This window comes from Anopheles stephensi, chromosome 3, assembly GCF_013141755.1.
Source record: "Anopheles stephensi strain Indian chromosome 3, UCI_ANSTEP_V1.0, whole genome shotgun sequence".
NCBI lineage: Eukaryota > Metazoa > Arthropoda > Insecta > Diptera > Culicidae > Anopheles > Anopheles stephensi.
The window spans coordinates 72,095,728-72,115,840 of record NC_050203.1 but is presented as its reverse complement, the minus strand read 5'-3'; the positions used below and the strand labels follow the sequence as shown (position 1 = coordinate 72,115,840).

General features: G+C 44.7%; 1 protein-coding gene across 6 annotated transcripts in view; it reads left to right on the top strand.

The window, feature by feature from the left end:
* The window catches only part of LOC118512033 (nephrin-like), a 93,013-nt gene that overhangs the window by 53,650 nt on the left and 19,250 nt on the right, over window positions 1–20,113 (top strand). For all 6 annotated transcript variants that reach the window (XM_036055825.1, XM_036055830.1, XM_036055829.1 and 3 more), the window contains exons 4-11: window positions 3,610–3,733; window positions 3,931–4,045; window positions 8,333–8,426; window positions 10,608–10,721; window positions 14,197–14,400; window positions 14,779–15,072; window positions 15,175–15,305; window positions 16,398–16,557. In XM_036055825.1, coding sequence (XP_035911718.1) covers window positions 3,610–3,733; window positions 3,931–4,045; window positions 8,333–8,426; window positions 10,608–10,721; window positions 14,197–14,400; window positions 14,779–15,072; window positions 15,175–15,305; window positions 16,398–16,557 — 1,236 coding nt within the window. The remainder of the gene's footprint in view (window positions 1–3,609; window positions 3,734–3,930; window positions 4,046–8,332; window positions 8,427–10,607; window positions 10,722–14,196; window positions 14,401–14,778; window positions 15,073–15,174; window positions 15,306–16,397; window positions 16,558–20,113) is intronic.

The window sequence follows — 20,113 nt, the reverse complement described above, 5'->3', positions numbered from 1 at the left end:
ACACGTTGTCATGTGATCTGACCTGTTTATGTCTTTTCGTTCGAGGATTCAATTAGCTCACAATCTACCGATACATGTTCCATATCGCTAGCAGCGTCAACAGTGATCATCATGAAAAAGATGATTAATTTATGCTAAAAATCTTCAAAATAATCAGTAAAGTCGCAAAACACAAACTTAACATCAAACAAACAAACATTTATCCCTATTATGGCTATAATTGCAGCATAAATTTCCCCTCACTCAGTATCACTGGCAATGCCCTCTGCAAGCAGCAAACCAAAAAACGCTCAATCGATCATGCTCTTGAGCGAGATGCAAAAACCAGAACCTCCTGAGTAAAACAAAAAAACACACACACTGCACACACTGCACCGTGTCGTAATAATTGAACCTTTGGCGCCCTCGGGAGTGAAGTAACCATATTTCATGCTATCATCCTTTCAACTGCAGCTGAAGCACAACCGATCGGTGGGTTGGGGGAAAGAAAAATGAAAAACAAAAGCAAACCGGCACACCGTACCGAGCGCCGAGTTTTATGTTCTAAAAACCGCTCAATCACTTGCTTCAAACGAGACCGAACCGAACCGAGCTCGAAAAAGAAGCTCCAAAGCACCGAAACATATTTCCCGCACAAATCACAAACAATGGGGTAAACCGGGGGTACCGGTGCCCCCATTTACAATCCTGGCACCTGGTTTGGAGTGGTTTCGGTTCGAAAATCGTTTCCACACACAGGCACTCATGCAGCGGCATAAACAAAAACTCCACCGAGGGGGTTACCCTCATGTGCCGCAAATGTGCGATGTGCTTCGTTGTGCTGTCGAAATGGGATTGATTTGAATGTTGGTATGGCAGGGAAATTAGATTACTGTCAGCGCCAAATGCCTTATCTGTTCCATTTGCACTCGTCCGATGAGTGGCCGTTGTTGTTTTTTTTTTGTGGGGTTGGTGAGCCTGCAACCAGCCATGAGTGATGGCGGGGCGAATGGGGGAAGGAAGGGGCAGGAGGAAAAATTGCATCACATCCGAAAAGTTCCGAAACGCATCCGTACGACCCAGTACGACCCAGTGCCAGTGCACGCGAATAGTCATTTCATGCGCATCGATGGAACACGTGATTGCTGTTTTCGAGATCATCAAATATCTCATTCGAGGTTTTTAGCCGATCCGGGACTGGACCCGGGATGCCTGTGTGCGTGCATTTTTACGCCAGTTGAACTATGGGGTGAGGGTGGGAAGCCAATGGAGGAGGTTGGAGCGCTTGTCTAGTACCGATAAACTGGGTTTCCACACACGGAAAACGAATCGTTGAACGGCCACTGAAATCATGTCGGGTGAACAAGGGGGGGTTAAAATTGGGCTTGGGTTTCACCATTTTTTCTCTTGAACTTTCCTCCACCTCTTCCCATTTTCATCCGCTTTTCTTCCCTTTTACTCATCGGTTTTTTTTTGCGCATTCCAGGTTTAAAACACTTTTACTGGCGTTCGGGAATCTTTTTCCGGATGACAACCGATGAGAAAACGATTTTTCCTCCCACCTGGTACTGCTTCTCCTTCCTTCCTTTTCCGATAACTGTCAGCGTGGCCATGCGACAAACGTGAAACAGCACCGATGTTCGATTTATCGTTTTCATCATTTCGGTTTGTTTTAATCCCGTTTCCGGTCGATTCCGCGCTGTTTTTTTTTTTGCCCTGGTTTTTGTTTTCAATGGGGGGAGGACAGAATAAGAGAGGGAGAAAGAGAGAGAGGTTTTGTTTGTGTACGTGTGCATACTGCGTGTGCGTATATATCAAATTCACTCGCCACGATTGCGGTCCCCAATCGGGATGCAGTTTTTGATCTGCGCCGCTGAGGGCAGTAAACCCTTCCCTCTCTTTCTACCTCAACCACCACAAAAAAAGCGCAGGGAAAAGCGTACATGGACGCTTAGAATGCAGACCACACTGGATTGCGTATGTGCATCGTTGACATGGGAAGCGCGTTAGTGACCGGCATGGGAAAAGGCCACTAATTGGATACGCTGATTTTATTTATAGCTTCAAACTTTGAACCCCTTGCTTTGCAATTGTAATCTGGGAGGGGATATTTTTTGGGGTTTTGATTCTACCCCTCCCCCCTAAACAGAATCGAACGTTTTATCTGTGTTTTTGAAGTAATAGCGGGAAGTGCAACAAAAAAACTTGTCCTTTGATTAAGTGTAAGTTGACGTAAGTTGTGTGATATTGATTGTAGTGGAATTAGGAATGAGATCACTAACGATTCTTTGCTTGGATTGTAACAATATTGTAGTTGAGGGTTCGTCCATCAAGGTTTAAGGGAAGAAAAAAAAAAACAGTTAATTGAGTGATCAAAATAAAATATATGAAGAATACGCCTAAATGTATGCAACGTATTTTTGATCAAATCAGGGATTGGCTAGAATTATGAAATAACAGTTGTTAATGGAATTTCGTAAAATATCTTAAGCCTCCTTAAATGTTATTAGCGACAATCCGGTGCCAAGCCGTCATACCTAAATATTTATTTTATAAAATTTCATAAGAACTATGTGCTGCATACTTCTTGGTCCTTTGAATCCAGAAAATCAGGAGAAGTTTTGTGGTTTAAATTGTGCTTTAAAATTTGCAAAAAATGCCTTGCCTTTACCACAAGATACTAAAGCATTTGCCACATAGTACCCTTCAAAATTCAAACAACTTTAGAGAAACGCGCCTAAAGCTAAGCAATACATTTTTTAAACCCCCTTTGTGGAATCAAAAATTGCCATGTGTGTTTTACGGTTGTCAAATTTTGTTTAAATCTCAAAGAATTCTATAGATTACAGCTAGACGACAGACAACAGCTCTTAATAAAAATTATTTGAGAGGTTTCCAAAACGATTCAAACCAATTTTTAGAGATAAGCATTGCTTACTTTCAGATTCCAAGTTTAAAGTCTAAGTCTTATGATAAAAAATCATGAAAGGAAAGTTAAATTGTCTCAGGATCAATTATCTAAATACGTTTGGATATTCTGATGTAGAGCCTTAAGTTGGGCAATGTATAAAATAAACCTCCAATAATCTGCAAAAGGCATGATAACTCCCGAGATTGTTGTCCTTAAAACACTCACAGTCATCGTCGGACTTTTAAAGAACACATATTGCATACTTTCGGGGGTCACGCGCACGAGTATACTGAGAAGGGGTTTACACTCTAAAGCTACTGTCTAATATACCCACAATACATTTCCTTAAGCTGTAAAACACCAATATATAATTAATGAAAATCGTCTAAGGCTAAAAGCCAGTCTGATGTAGGCCAGCAAAGTTTTCTGTGGCTGGGTCCACCTTACAAAATCCTTCCCAACCGCTAGCTATTAAAACACCGTTCGTCCTAAGATCGCCTTCCGCGACACCCCACAGCAAAGGCGGACAAAACTCTCTTAATAGAGCTGCTCGTGCTCTCGCTGCAGCTTAAAGGCTCGTTAACTTAAGAGACCCCAGAAAAGCCGGTCCCAAACGGTCCGCCGGCGGCAGCAGCAGCAGCAGCAACAGCGTCGGGCGACAACTTTCGCGATAGTAATAATAGTAATATAATTCGCAATTTCCCCAACTTCCGTTCCAGATGTGTTCAGCGTCGAAGGTGTCGAGGGACGGAACATCGAGCTGCAGTGTCCCATTACGGTGCCCCTGTCCCAGGTGTACATGGTGCTGTGGTTCAAGGATAACGCCGGCATCCCACTTTACAGGTAAGATGGCACTGATGATGGCACTGTTCTTGGCGATGATGATCATCGCGGAGACAGCCTCTTCATCGCACCCGCAGTACATCATACAACCACGAAATAACATCTTTTCGTTTGCTGTTTCGGTCGGCGTTTCTGGTCCCGTGTACGTGTTTGTAATGGTCGCCGTGGTGGAATGTGTCCTGCCAAACCGCGCACAGTGTCGATGTACGTGACAAAATTTCCCGCCAGCCGGCACACTGGTCAGCGCCGGAAGTTTTTGGATCACGTGCCAAATTCAATATTGATAAATCACCGGCATCGTTGCTGATCAAGGTAAGTTTTTGGTGGGATAGGGGAGGAAGGAGGGTATGGTTTGCCGGCGCCCTTAGCACATTCCATTACAATTTTAATTACGGTCGTGGTTTTCGGGGATGGGTCCTACATTCTATTATTTAGGTGTTTGGTGTTATGCATTTCAAAGTGTTTGTGTGTTTTTGTTTTGTCACAAGAAAAGCGAAAATATGCCGTAAGCAGACATTTTTAATAATAATTCATGTACAAATAAACATTTCTTCATTTTATTTCATCAGTTTCTATCTAAAATACAACTTATGACCTGGAACGTATTTGTTGCGCCTAAAAGTATGCAATTATTTGACGACAGTATTAACAGCTTACGGATAGTATGGATGGTATGAATTTTTGAGGGCGGTCCGGTGGCCGAGGCGATAACGGCGCCAGTATTCACACGGCAGGACCGGGGCTCAAATCTCATCCTCAGACTGGTCATTGTAAAAATGTATCAGATTTGTCTCTTGAATCTCAGTCTTCGTGAGGGAAGTTAAAAATCTTAATTTGAATAAAAATTGCATATTTTAAGGCGCTTCCAACGAAAATTCAAACCCATTCAAAGATTTTCTAGTGAAAAATGGTGGAAAGTATCCTTTCCTCGATTGGTTGTCATGTCGATACACCCATAAACCTTATCAAAGCAACATAACACAAACACACAGCTCTCCATCACCCATATGGCAATCACTGCATCAAGCAGTTGCAAAACAGCTGCAAAATAATTATTCAAAACCCGGCTCGAAAACATTTGCATTAACAACGAGCGCCCTAATACGCATTTCCCCTTGGTGGAAATCTAACCGTGACGTAAATATTTCAATTAAAAGCAGCCACCAGAACACTAAGCTTTAACTGCACGCATCCAGTGCGCAGTGACGCAAATGCAGGGACGCACAGCCGTGGTGAGAATCACATTTGCCATTTTAAAACACCCTTCGTCCCTTTCCTACTGCCCCCTGTCTCAACCACCCCAACCCACAATGCAGCAAGGAGTGGAATCCACATCCACTTAATCATGCAACCCACCGAAACATGCACACTTTTTCAATCAAAAATCGTGTCGGCTGAAACTGAACCCCGTTCGAAAGCATCTAATTTGCGCCCCCGTTCCCCCCTTCTTCCCTCCCTCTCTCTCTCTCCTCCCTCCACCCCTACAGACCCCACCAACTCCACAAATAGGTGTGTGTCCGACGTCATCATTCAGCTCTCAACAAGCGCACACACCCATGTATTACGCTTTAATAAGGTGGCACGCGCACGACCCGGTTTCTTCTACCGTGTAAAAATGGGGAATGGCGAGCAGGATAATATAAATATCAACCATAAATGACTCATAAATTCTTGCCGCCCGTCCCACCCACCGACCGGGCAGGTGTATTAACCGTATATTTAGGGTCGAACGTTTATAACGCCACTTCAGGGCGACGCTTCCGCGTTATGCCCGGCTCGCATGGCCGACTTCCGCGTCGGGTCACGCTTAGACGGTGTGCTTATTCCTTTACAAGACCCAATAATTTGCTACAGATTGCTCACACCGTTCACAATTCGATAAAAGATTGTTCCGCAATAGAAACACGGCACCGGTGCACCGGAATCTCTAACGGCAACACGAGCTCGTGACACGCAGAAGGGCTTGAGCCCGCGCCCAAGAAGTTGTAAAATTAATGAACGAAAGGCAGCAACAACAACCAACCAACCGACAACAGTAAAAAAAATTACAACTCAACCAACCCCAAAACGGAAAGCCGAATTCATTACGCGGCCAATGTATATTGAAATTTAATGTCACCCAACCACACACACACACTCCCGGCGAGAGCCAGGTGGAAGGCTACATACATACAGCGTGTTTGTTGAGATTATGCCCCCCGTACTTTTACAACCCTCCGCCCTCACCCCCTCCCGAACCCCAGCCCCCTTTGAAGGGTGGGAAACCACCGGAGTCCTGTTTGACGTACTCGGTACGTACACTTTCATGTACTCACGGTGTCGATGAATGTGTGGCATCATCGGTTGGTCCAACAACCGCCGGACTCAGCTGGGTGGAAGGGAAGGGGAGGTTCAAAAGGGGGTGAGAATAAGGGTGTGAGAGGTGATGGGGGGTGGGGGAATAAAATCAATGTTTAACCAAAGAAAATCGTGTTTGCGGTTGTAACCCATCTGCCAAGTGACTGAGTTTATTTCGCTCCAGTTTTTTTTTTGGTTGTTGTTGTGCTTGATTTTTTTTTGTTTGCGTGTATGTGAGAAGGTAACGAATATGTTGGCACGGTTATATTTGTGTTGTGATTTTTTTCCCCCTTCTTTTGTATGGCACCCGCAACTTGCGCGTACCGAAAATCATTAAGCACCGAAGCTCTTGTTGGAATGTTGGGTGGGAAATTCCTAATGGAGGTGAGCCGAAAGGGGGGGCTGGACGCGAAGGATCCGGGACCGGGTTTTGAACATGCGAGCGAATGTTCGCGTTTCGGTACGTGCGTAATTAGTCCGAGTATTCGATGGTCAAATGATGAGTCGTTTTTCGGTTTGCTGCTACTTCTTTCGCTGTCGCTGTTTGATGCGCACTGACACACTGGCGCAAGCCGACGCCGAATGATAGGAACTTGTAAAACTTTCGGTACTTAATTTAATTAAAAACCGGTCACTAATTGCCGCACTGATCAGCAGATGAATGGAGGCTGCCTGTTCCTTTTGAATCGAGCTGTCCGCATCACCAGCTCCACCAACCAAGGGGTGTGTGGGTTGTAGATTTCCCGTATGCATCGCATACTAGTGTTAATTAGCTGCAGTGCTAAGATATGGGTTTTTTCGCCAGAAACCATCGGAATCAATATTCAATCGGAATGTTGGAGATAATAATTCCGAACTGTTGTAGGTATTTTTAAATTTCGGCTACATTCCGAGATTGAAAATATGTTCCAGTGAAATTGATGTAATAAAAAGCTTCTCTTTTGGAATTGCAAGTACCTGTAGCCGCTACAGAATAAATACTGAAAAGTCAAGTCATTTTTGTAGCATGAAGCTTCTCGTGATAATTGGCATTCCTCTGGTCACTCAAACCTCTTAATGCGATCAATAAACTTTTAATTAGTCAAACGTTTCAAAAGCGGTAGATCTTTTTCAGTTCTGTTTAAGCTGTATCGTAAACATGATACAAGAATAAAATATATGTGCTGAGCATAATTCACGCATTGCGCCTAGAAGTATGCAAGCTATTTAAAAGTTTTGTTTGGCGGACCTTCAGGCCTTCAAACAAGGCGCATTACATTGCGTGCGATTGGAAGTTGTTCAGCCAGGAAAAAGGAAGTTTACATCATACCATCTCTGTATGTTAAACAATGATCAAGATTTTGCGTGTGAAAGCGAGCCTGAATTCTAATTCCTCAGAGGTGTTGCATATATTTTCAGCCTTTGTAATGTTTCAAGCATGTTTTGTATTTTCAACAAATATTTTCAAGCGTTTCATGTGCTTGATTTACTTTAAAATAACATGAAGTATCAAAATAGCATTCGAAAAACGCCTAAACGTATGCAAAACATATTTTTTCCTTTTTAATTTGATTCAATTCCTTTTTGTTTGCCAAACATGGCTTTACAACACATTTTGAAATGTTGTTTTTTGTCTTGCACTGCCATGATTTTATACATTGATTAGCTTGAATAGGTAATTCACTCGTATTTTTAACACATTGCAGAAAACCAACAAAACCAATTGCATACCCTGCGGCGTATCAAACACATTCAACAAGTAGTGTGACGCTTTATCTTATATTATTTAGCTCATCATGTCTGTTTTGCCCCCTTTTTCTTGTTGTGCGCTCTATTCCCGATAGTCTAAATATGTTCAACACACTGCATAATCAATATTTGAGTGCCCCCAAAGGCCCGCCAGCCAGCCCTACGCCAAATTCCACAGTAATCTTCAATTTTTTGGATCAATACATCTTCTATCCGATCGACATGGGTGGCATGTAACAATCTTGGTGCATCATTTATTCACGTGCTCAGTTTTCGTTTTCGGTTCCCGGGAAAAATGTCTCACGAGCTTAGAACTTTACATTTTTAATGATGTATCTCGCTTCACTTTGTTTGTCAGTTGTCAGGGCTCCCAGCATCTTCACACGAAACTTACTAAATGACGTACAACACACACACAAGGCAACATGTCAGTCGGGAAGTTATTTCGTTATAGAGCTTTAAACCCTCCCCGAAGCACAGACAACGTATGTTTCTATCTAATTGAACTTTCTCTCTCGCTTCCTTTCCTTGCAGAACCTCAAGCGACACGATCAGGGAGTGTACCGATGTCGAATAGACTTTCGTACGATACAAACCCAAACGTATCGATACAACCTGTCCGTCATAGGTAAGTTGCAACGACCAAACAGCGCCTAGAAGCGCGTCCTTTTGTTTTGATTAACATGAGAACCTCAAGCATCTGTACATCTTCATGTGGCGTCGTGGCAATTCAAAAAAGAGCCACATTCTCTGTCGAACTCGCGTTGAACCATTCAGACGTAATTGTCCCCCGAGCACTGCAGTCAAACGCACTGGCGCCGTTTTATGCTCCAGTCCACTTCAACAGCTACCACTCAGCCAGTCAACCGGCCCGAACAGCAGCTACTTGATGTAATTGATGCACTTAAAACAAGACAATCACTTGTCATTGGCTGCTAATGTGCAATAATGCACCAGGGGGCGCGAATGGGACTCTCGCGCACCCGTACACTTGGGACACTAGCATCTCATTATGTGCCGTGTGTCGTGTCTCGTGATGCGAATTCCATCACCCTTACCACACGTACACGTAAATGGTAAATGCGCACACACACATACACCATCAGATAACAGGCTGCCATCGCTTTCATCTGGCAATCGGGGAGGGGGGCACGAATGGCTGCGGGTGTAATGTCTTGGAAACCCTTTCAAGCTACTCAGGTGCTCGACTCGAGATGAAATGAATCGTAAATTCATTCCACTAACTTCCTTATTAACGATGCACACACCGATGCATCTGCTACCCTATTCATCAGCTGAATGCGGTGCGCCCTGGGAGGGCTCTCCAGCCCACGATGAGATGTTTCAATTTGATGAAAAGCTCGCTTTCGCTTTGACACTTTGGCACACAGACAAGCAGCAAACATACACAGCGGAGTGTATTCATGCATTGAAATGTAGAAAACGGCGTGAGGTGGATTTGAAGTAACTTTAGGCGATAGTAGGAATTTTGACGACAGCTAGTAGCACATCTCACAACCAGAGGTCGTTTATGGGTTCTGGAAATAATTTATCGTCAATAGGATTTTTCACTCTTCAGATCAGTTTTGAATTTATCGACAATGAAAACATTTATTTCTTAATTTTACTTTAAAGTCCCGGGGCTATTCTACTCTCTGTTTCTCTTTCTAAGAATCGAAACATGTTAGAGTTGCACTTATTTGGACGTCATGTTGTGGTTATTGCATACTTTTAGGAGTATTGTACCGATTATTTAAAGCTTTCGCTAAATACTTGGTACTTAAGGATTTTTCGAGATTGTTATGTATAATTTCGATTGCAACGCTTTTTATCAAACAATTTTTCGGTCCTGTAAGTGTCTGTTGTCGTTACTAGATATCTCAAATAATTGATTTTTTAAAATTCAAATAAATAACAACTGATCTCTTTTTTTTATTCGTAACGTGCGCATTACGTTCCAGGAGGTCATTGCAGAAAAACTGAGGGAACTCTCCTAAATTTTTGAAACTTGTTTGGTCTCTTGAGTCTTTTTAGATATTTTTCAAGACTTTTTAAAGTTTTCCAAGCCAATCGTCGTAAGATTTTTTAGTGTTGCAGTTTCAATCTGGTTTCTCGTTGAATCTGTATCAGTGGAAGATATTGGAGTTGCATTACCTTAATTACTCTTTGAAGGATCACAAACTTAAAAGTCTTGAGGCTATGACTTTATAGTGAAACTTTAAATTCAAGCACCATAAAGTTAGATTTGTGAAACAAAACTCTGGCTTCTCCTGCTTGTTGAATCCCTCAACAACTTTAAGAGGCCTTTAGCTGCCGTTATTGGCTTCCTTGACTTGACTCTTAAGCTTAGTACGGGTGACTATCATTTCATACATTTACTCATGTCTTTCATATAAAGGACTCGTAGTTTGTTCTAGAATAATAATAATTCGATTCAATTTCCTTACTTCTATATAAGCAACTGAGCCTTAAAGAAATATACCTTGTGCAAAAAAAAAATTATTATTTTTTTAGCTTGCGGTTCACTTCTATAGAAAATGTTTTACTTTCATGAAAAGACTTCATACTCAAAACAATTCTCGTACCTCAGTTCATGGCTGAATAGAAACTTCCCTCACCTTCAAAGAATTCTACAATTTACCCAATAAAAAAGCTCCCCGTGACCTACCGTTCGGCCGGTCATAATGAGCCGCCCACCATGTGCCGTCCCGTTGCCGGTTGCGTAGTAGCCCGGGTGCTTAGCACTACCAGCAGATTAAGACACTAGTTACCCGGCCCCGTACACTAAGCCCTCATTATCTATTTACAGTGCTGCCCGAGCAACCGGTGGTTCTGGATCGTTGGGGTCGCCACATCAACGGGACGAAGCTGGGCCCGAAGGAGGAGGGCGATGACGTCGTTATCACCTGCCGTGTTTCTGGTGGTAAGTTTGTCCAATCACACGTACACACACACGCACACAAGCGCACTTACAAGCGGGTGCCTAAGCTCACACATCTCGTCGTAAGTCAGCTTTGTCAGCTCTTCAGACCCATCAGCTCGGGTGTCGCCGGCTTGTCATTAGCTGTCAAACCAACCACCCCCTCCCCAGCGCAGGTAAAGGTTCCGAAAGCAGTGTTTCCAGATATCCCAGCGTTATGGACAATCCGGGCGTCGGGAGTTCGCTCGGCGAGCATTTCAAGGCGTCCTTTAAATCCATTAACACCGATGCCGCTCGACGGCCCTTTGCTGGCTCCACGACCCACGAGCCATTAAGCAAATATCTGCCATTCCCGTAACGTACACAACGCCGGCGACGACGACGACATTCAACCAGCCGGGCGTCCTTTGTATCCGTCAAACCTCAATCAAGGATCTACGCCCTGGCTCCGCTTTAAGTCTACCTTCTCCAGCGTTCTCCTGAACGCTTCACAGAATTCTACATGGGTTAGTGGTTGATCCAGAGAAAGAGAGAGAGAGAGAGAGAGAGAGAGAGAGAGAGAGAGAAAGTGCAGTAGCACCAGCACCCTGCCATAATAGTCGCCTTAAGATGATTCACTTTAGGAACAAAAAACGAGCAAACATCCCTTAAGCTCTCTCGCTCTCTCCCTCAAGCGCTGAACATTGTCCGCACATTTCAGCCCGCTCCCTATATCTGTCGAGCTGCATCCTTCCTGCACTTTCCAACGCAGTTTCACCATCGTCCAGTCCCGGAAGTCAGCTAAAACCGTACTACAGTGCGAGAGTTAGAGTTCCACTTAGGGATGGAATTTTCCATTGCTTTTCTTCTGTTTTTTTTCACCCCAACGTGGTCGTGTGTTTCGCCCTACAACCGGAAGCTAACTTTGTGCTTCAAACGTCACCACTCATCAAGGAAGTTGTAGCGAAGCGAAAGCGTAAGGAAGGAAAAGCTAATAATCATCACAAGACTACATCAAATATACTCTTCTGCCGTACTGCGTCCAACCCTCGGGGGACGCCACAACATCCTTTCCCCTGGATCGCAGCATCCAGTGGTAGGGGTAGCGCGCACCGGAAACACTAACCGACCGACAACATGCGTCGATGTTTCTGGCGAATGTAGCAAAGATTCCACTTGTCGGTGCCGTTTGAGAAGGCAATCGGTTTGAAACGTCAAATGGACGCATGTACCCGTACCTCGATATCGAGTCCTTTCGCCGATGATGGCAATCGCTACACGACAATTTGATGTCCTGGCCGAGCGCGACCTCACCTTTCACTGGTCTACCACGGCGAAGTGTACACGAGCGTAGTGTGTTGTAAGTTAAATAAAATGGTGAATAAAATACATTCAGAGAGAGAGAGAGAGAGAGAGAGAGAGAGAGAGAGAATGAGATGGAGACGGCAGCCATTCATCCCACGGCCTGCTCATCGGGAAAGGTCCAACCGGCTACCGACCGCGGATATGATGGGAAATGATAGTTAATTTAAAAAGTTCACAGATATTGGATAAGTTTCGGTACCTTTTTTGTGGTGCCACGCTTTCGACTGCACTTCCGGTGAGCCAGCTCACCACTGGCGGATGTAAGTTCGATTTGTGTAACTTTTTTGCCAAGAGAGAGAGACAGAAAGAGAGTGGGTACGACTACAGGATACACGGAGTGTAGTGCGACAGTTACCTCTCGGTATTATCCTAACCCCTTTACACTTCCGCTTCTGGCTGGAGTCGACTCGAATGATTGACAGACAGACAGACGCGGATCGAGAAAGTTCGGGCACGGGTACGTATTTTGCGCCGCATTGGACGGAACCCGCGTTTACACGTCACTGAGGGTGTGATGAATTTTTAATGGATTCTACTGCCGGATGTACAGCCCGTACATAATTAATTTCAATACAGCTTATCACCGCATCGCCTTTGAAGGTGGCACGCCAGGCGTTACGCCAGGCGCAAGGCATTGCACCACGATTGATATCGATACCGATGGAGGAAGAGTGTATTTAGACGGGCTTAAGCAGCTACTTGATGTTTTCGACAGGAAATGGTAGCGGGCGGATTGATTAATATTAAAATAAATTGGACGAATGTAGTTTACAAGTCACAGGCTGTGTTAATCAAAACTGAAATATGAAATGCTACTGGGAACGAACGTAGAGGATGTTGCAGTAAGTAACCACGACCATCTAAACCGCTAAGGGATAGCAAATTTAGGAGACTTAAAGCGCCTGAATGTATGCAATAAGATGTTCTTTGGAGCATGTAATTTCCTATTCTAGTTAAAATTTATACAATTGCTAAAGCATCAGGTAACTTTCTGGATGCTCTTTATTCTGGCACATGTGGTACAGTCAGCTGCATGAATAAAGACATAGATCTCATAAAAATCGTATTCTTCACATTGACTAGGGACGATGATACTTCTCGAAACAAAATAATTAGATTTAAATCAATTCCAATCTCCTATAGCTTCGATAACGTATTTTTTAAAGAAAAATGATAACTTTACGAAAGAACGTGCGTTCCTGAACTAAATCAAATAAATTAATTAATTCTACTTTGCTATACAAATGATGGAGGCGCCCAGTACCTGACTGTAATGTTCAATAGTTTGCAGTTTAATCACTCGATCCTGTGCAAAATGGAGCAATTGTATAGAAGATTAATTTAGGACAAGTTAAAAAATATTGCTTCCAATAATTCAATAATAAAAAACTAAAATTCAAACGATTTCAAAATTCCATTACGTAAATATTTTATGTAAGTGATGTTTCAGCAATAAAAATATAGAAAATTGAAGCCAAATTGCATACTTTTCAGCGTTGAGCTTAGAGCAGTTTTTTCTATATAAAAAAAAGAAAATTCTTTAGATTAAAACTAAGCAAAACAATATTTTATATTGTTTCATAAACTTCATGTCGAAACTTTAAATAAAAAGTCTATTGAAAAGTCGGAGTTTTAAAACCCTTTCGCTGAAAAAAAACCTATCTCAAGTAACAATACCCGAAGCTCAACGATACCGCTTGGAATACAAAACACAACACTCAGCTGTACCTGACAGCGGACGGAATAATTACCACGGCAGACTGTTTGCATAAGGGATGGAATATTACGAAGTGAAGGAAACAACACCAACCAACAACAACAACAACAAAAACTGCGCCTGTTAGTAGTTACCCCATTGTAAGAGGTTTATTGTCGAGATGCGGATGCGGTACTCGTCGACGGAAAAACTCACACACACACATACATACTCTCATCTCGTTTCACAGGTCTCGTTGTGTTTGCACCTCACACTGCAGACCAGCGGGCAGTCGGTTGGGGTTTGTTTTTAATTCCATTTACCAACTTTGTTGCTGGCTCATTTCCCAACCGACACCGGAACATCTATTTCTAACCCTCTCTCTCACTCTTCCTTTCGGGGTTTCTGCCTCCTCTCCCATCCCTTTTTTTTGCGCAGGACGACCACAGCCCGAGGTGCGGTGGCTTATCAACGGCGTAATCGTGGACGATCAGTACGAGCAAAACTCGGGTGATGTCATCGAGAACCGGCTGCTCTGGCCGACGATACAGCGCAGCGATCTGAACGCCATCTTCACCTGCCAGACGATGAACACGAAGCTGGTCGAGCCGAAGGAGACGAGCTACGTGCTGGACATGCACCGTAAGTACTCGCACTGCGGAACGGGTGATATTTATTGTAAAAATATTTGCAAACCCCCCTGCCCGGCCGTACCCGTTCGTACGTCGGGTAAGTACGGCCCCGAGGTACGGCGTTTGTTAGGAATTTCAAGCCTTTCGTAAATGCAGCTGCTCTTTAGAGCCCGGGGACGGCATGGTACGGCATGTCCCGCGTGTCCGGGAATGTCCGTTCGCAAACAAGCACGAACAGAAATTGAAGGATATAAAATTTCATCTCACAACACACAACCCACCCCGATGCACGTGCATGAGTCTCGGACCAAGGGGTTTGTCCCAGGACCCGCCGTATGAGCTGGCATTTACTTAACGCTCCTCCCCAAAAACCTGTTTCGCTCCGCAGTGAAACCACTGACGATAAAGGTGATCAATCCACCGAACACGCTGGTGGCGGACAAGCGCTACGAAATCGTGTGTCAGAGCATGGGCTCCCGGCCGAACGCCATCATCACCTGGTACAAGGGCAAGCGGCAGATGCGTCGCACCAAGGACGAAATACTCGACCACAACACCACCACGTCCACGCTCAGCTTTGCGCCGACCACCGAGGACGACGGGAAGACGCTTACCTGCCGGGCGGAAAACCCCAACGTGAACGGGCTGTTCCTCGAGACGGACTGGAAGATGAATGTTGTCTGTAAGTATGCGGCAAACACACACACACACACACACACACACACACACACTTGCACACGGACATCTCCGGTGCGCCTGCTAATGGATCACTCATGCTTCGCAGATCCGCCGATGGTTACCATCCAGCTGGGACCGACGCTGGTCGTTGACGATATCAAGGAAGGTGACGACGTGTACTTCGAATGTCACGTACGGGCGAATCCCGACTGGAAGAAGCTGCAGTGGTTCCACAACGTAAGTAGTGGCCGGTGGAGAACGGTGGGATAGCGAGCGGGGAAGGTGACACAGGAAAGGTGTCAAACTCACTCCACCTCTCGAACGTAACCCTGTTCGATCGATCAATCAGCTGATTGTGTGCCATTAGCATCGGTTCGGTCGGGATGGAATGGGCACGACGGTGCTTGGGTAGAAACTTTCGAGCTTTTCAGCATGATAAGTAGCACCATTCAGCGTGCGGTGAGCTCGTCTCGACGGCTAGTGTGTGCGAGCCGATCGAAACGATGGCTATTTGTCTATCAGTATGTTAGCGAATTTAAGTGGTGGGACGAATTTATGGGACCATCCGTACAGGTCCGTGCTCAAGAATTGGTGGAAAAAGCATTAGCTGGAACTTTCATTGGCCAAATATAATTAACAAATATTTCTTATGGAGCTTTCGTTAAATTGATACCGGATCCTAGACCATCTCTCGGCACATGTGAGTGGAGTTTTGATGATCCTTGCTGTATTTGCAGAACCTTGAAACCCCGCTTTTTTATGGTTCATATCGAGCGATTGCTGGAAAAAATCGAATGCATTTAACGGTGACATGATTTACCTACCAATTTCTATGAAAAGCTAGCAACATTTCAGACAGCACGAGAGAACTTAAGCGGTCATGCGTTCGATGAACTTTACTCGAAATCGTTTAAGTCCAATCAAATGAAACACTCGTGGACTCCCGACAAGCTGGGCGAGATTTTGAACAATTCTTGGACAGTTTGAGCTACGTTCGTCGAACGTCAAATTTGCCACGTTGATAAGCAGTTATTTTTGAGAAATCAGCTATCCAACCTTGGTTTGAGAGATATTCCAATTTTGATACTCATTTCTAAAATTTCATGATAGGAGTACAGATCGCTTCAAACGGAAACCCACTTTCTATGCAATAAATACACTTCATTTAATGTTCACATTGATCATAACTCGCCACCGTGTGCCTTTAAATCAAACTAAATTACATCCTTTAATCAACACCAGCGCAGATCAACGCTTGTAATCCACTGACTGTTCGACCATCATCTCTCTCTCTCTCTCTCTCTCTCTCTCTCCCCAACTCTCCGGCAGGATATCCTGCTACAGTACAACGGGTCCGCGCGCATCATCCAGAGCGGCCAGAGTCTCGTGCTGCAGAAGGTGACGAAACAATCGGCCGGATATTACGCTTGCAGTGCAATCAACGCCGAAGGGGAAACCGTCAGCGATCAGCAGTACCTGCGAGTGAAGCGTAAGTGTGAAGTTTAAGACGTTTGACTGTAGCATCCGTTTCCTGCACAGCGGCTTTGTTTCGACCGAGCCGGTGAATCGCACCCTGACCGTCTTGGCTGGCCGGTCGGCTGACTCCCATACCGCAAACTATTCCCCTTACTCCGTTCCGTCCGACTTCTCATCCGCCCATCCGGCCAGCATCCTTAATATGGTCCCCGGGTGTGGTAAATCTCACCGGAAATTGATAGTTGATGGATTTTTCTCAATCACGGAGACCCTTTTCAGAGAGGGCGGCACGGGGTCCCGATTCCATCTCGTCTGTATCACGGCACGGCTACAGCTCTCTGAGTCGCCCGTCTTCCAGGGACCCTATCCCGGCTGGCAGCCCCCTTGCTGGTTGGTCGTTTCTGGCTGACCGATTCCGTTTGCCTCCGGCGCCGGAAATTGATAGTTGATAGAAATGAAATTACATTTAATTGCCGCTTCCCAAACACTTAACCTGCGGGGAGGACCAGGCCGGAAATTTGCGGTCGACGCCCAATGATACCCTTGGGAGGGCTCCGGGGGGTTTCGAGCTGATTCGAGCCAATTCGAGCTAATGTACGCACCCTTATACCCCGGGATAGCTGGAAGTGTGGTTTGCTGTTTTATTTTTGAGAAATTATTAAATGGCGTAATATGATATGATAAATAAGCCCATGTGGATGCCTCTCAAATGAAATACAGTTTAGGAAAAAGTGGTACGAAGAAAAAAAGCCTACAAGTATGCAATTTGTTACCATATTGGCCTTTGAGGGTTTCATTGTGGGTTGTTTTATTCGTTTGAAATGTTTTGCTTCGAAGATTCTCTTCTTGAAAGTGAAAAACTTCAAGGCCTGAAATACCCCTACAAAGTTCGATTTTTTAATATTGTAGAAAGCATGCTACGCTAGATTTACAGATATCCTGGCTAAAGGTACTATAGACTCTAACAGAAACTCTCGGAAATGCGCCTAAAAGTATGCATTTTAAAATAATAGTCAGACTTATCAACTCAATAATCTGAATTGAAGAAGTCGTGCTTATTGCATACTTTTAGGCGTAAAATACGAACACAGCACACTTCGGGTAAAATTAATTACTTAAACCGATTTTTAACAATTTCTTAAATTAAAACGTCGACAAATAACTAACGAAACACTCCTTTGTAATTCCTTGCTCAATATCAGCAAATTTTCAAGTGCATTGAAGCAAACTACGTTCCGAGCGAGCTTCGCTTATCCGATTTAAATAATATTCTTGAGAAATGCTATGCTATTTTTAATCTGGCAAAACGTAAACAACATAAATAGTTCATTGCGCATTATTGGTTGCTGACCCCTCGATGCTAATTGGCACCGTATTCTAAGGAAAAATCTAATCACCCCAGCACCTGTAATAATCTCTCGTTACGCTTATAATCTCTAGTTCCACGTACAGGCTAACGCCAAACAAATGCTACCATGTGAATTTAATTTTAAACTTCAATCCAATCGCACTCCAAAAAGCGTGTACCTTTCCCGGAATGCTTAAGATTTAATGAGAGTGAGAGAGCGAAACCGAATAAAAAACACACACATTCCTTCAAACAAACAAACTTAACTCGGTGTTTGTGCACATTCAAATCGCTTACATTCGTCAACACACTCGCTCCCTCGGCAGTTCACCATAATGAGCTCTGCCAGCTTACGGACCCCCAAAAAAACCGGTCACAAAACATTTCAAGCATCCACACCCAAAAAGCGCGCACCCCCATAACTAATTCATTAGAAAATGCTTCCCTGGCCATTGGGTGATAAGCGTTTTGCGTGGCGGCGTTCATCTTGCCGCCAAAGCGCTAAAGACACCACCACTTGTTTGGCAATATGATTATACCGTACGTTTGCGCTGGGAAATGGAATGTGTGAGTGTGTGTGTGTGTGTGTGTGTGTGTGTGTGGCCGGCCTGTTTACCACGTTGGTTACGGTTCACACGACACACACACATAAACACTTCCATCCCAATTACAACACCAGCGCCAGGGGTTGGGGGGAAAAATGGGGGTCGTTGTGAAGCCGCGCAAAACATATAATTTGCGCTGCGGATTTATAATGAAACTAATTATGCATCCGAGAGGCAGGAAGTTGCAGTGTACGGTTGGTCGGCAAAAACTGGCTGGCGAGTTAGACGAAGAAGCCAGAGGAATCCCTAGAGATGTCCTACGGGCTGTGGAAAACAAACACATTTCTCTCTCTCTCTCTCCCTCTCCCTCTCGCTCGCTGGCAGCCCATTTTCCGTTCATTATCCTCTTGACAGAAGCCCGCGAGCCTACCGCAAATCCCTTCTTCGCGATCCGCAAAGCATGCCCCCCCCCAAAACACGCAGTAAACTTAACTTGATCCGCACAAACCGTACGATTAAATTATTTGTCAAGATAGAAACGACTGCGGCATCGCGGTTTGGAACGCATTTCGTCCTGTGTGTCTGAAACTCTGCAACCAAGTCATCCAAGGTTCGGTGTCCTTATTTTACAACGGTGGTGAAGAAGTGTGCTGTGCTGGAAGGTAACGAATACACCGGACCCGTGTTTGCCACACCTAATTTGACCGATGCCATTTTTCTCACCACAGTTTGTTTGCCGGCGAACAAAAGTGCAACAAATTTCCCCACGTCACTCGTCCGGGATGGTTGGTGGAGTTGGAGGTGTCCTAATCAAGCGATGCAAGCGCTTATGCGATTTTCATGCTCGAGTGTTTGCAGGATTTTGGGGGCCGTTACACCTCGACGGGAAGTGACCGCCTCGAGTGACAACACCAAAAAGCGGATCATTTCCCTGCAGGGAATTTTCGTTGACACCCCGGTTTGGGCAACACAATGTTTTCTTCTAGCACATTTCGCTCCGCATGGTGCAAAGCACATGGGCTGCTGCTGCAATACGTCGAAATGGTGACAAACGCACACGGACGCCGTGCCAAAATATATATCTATGGTCATCAACGATGGGCCTGTTCCGGTTGTTCGAGATGGTTGTTTTGCTGCAATGATGCAATGATGACCGAGGGCCTTTTTAGGAAGGCTAATATGGCGCGTCATGTTTTTGAGCTACGCGCGCGCCTTGTGTGGCATTTTCCTGGCGTACAATTCTAGGCACCAGATGCCACCACTTTTCCGCACACACACACACACACACACACACAGTGCAGCTTCGAACACTGATCGATCATGCAGTCAAATGCAGCGTATGTGTGTGTGTGAGCCAGCCGCATGCTTGCCTTTCCTTTAAGCTCGGAACTATTTTTGCGTCCCATCGCACAGAATGCATCATAATGCATCATCCCTTAGCATACGCACTCGCACACACACACACACGCTTGAGTAGCGTAAATATTTGGCCATTCATTCAGGACGTCCTTTCGCAACCGGTCGTCAAAAATAGTATGAACGTTTTAAAATGGATGATGGCCAAGCACTACCGTCGAGGGTAATTATTTTGTCGATCATAGTTGAAGTACACTCACTAAGCATTCATTTAGGATGGATTACGTTTGAAGCGATGGAGCACGTTGGGGTGCTTTTGA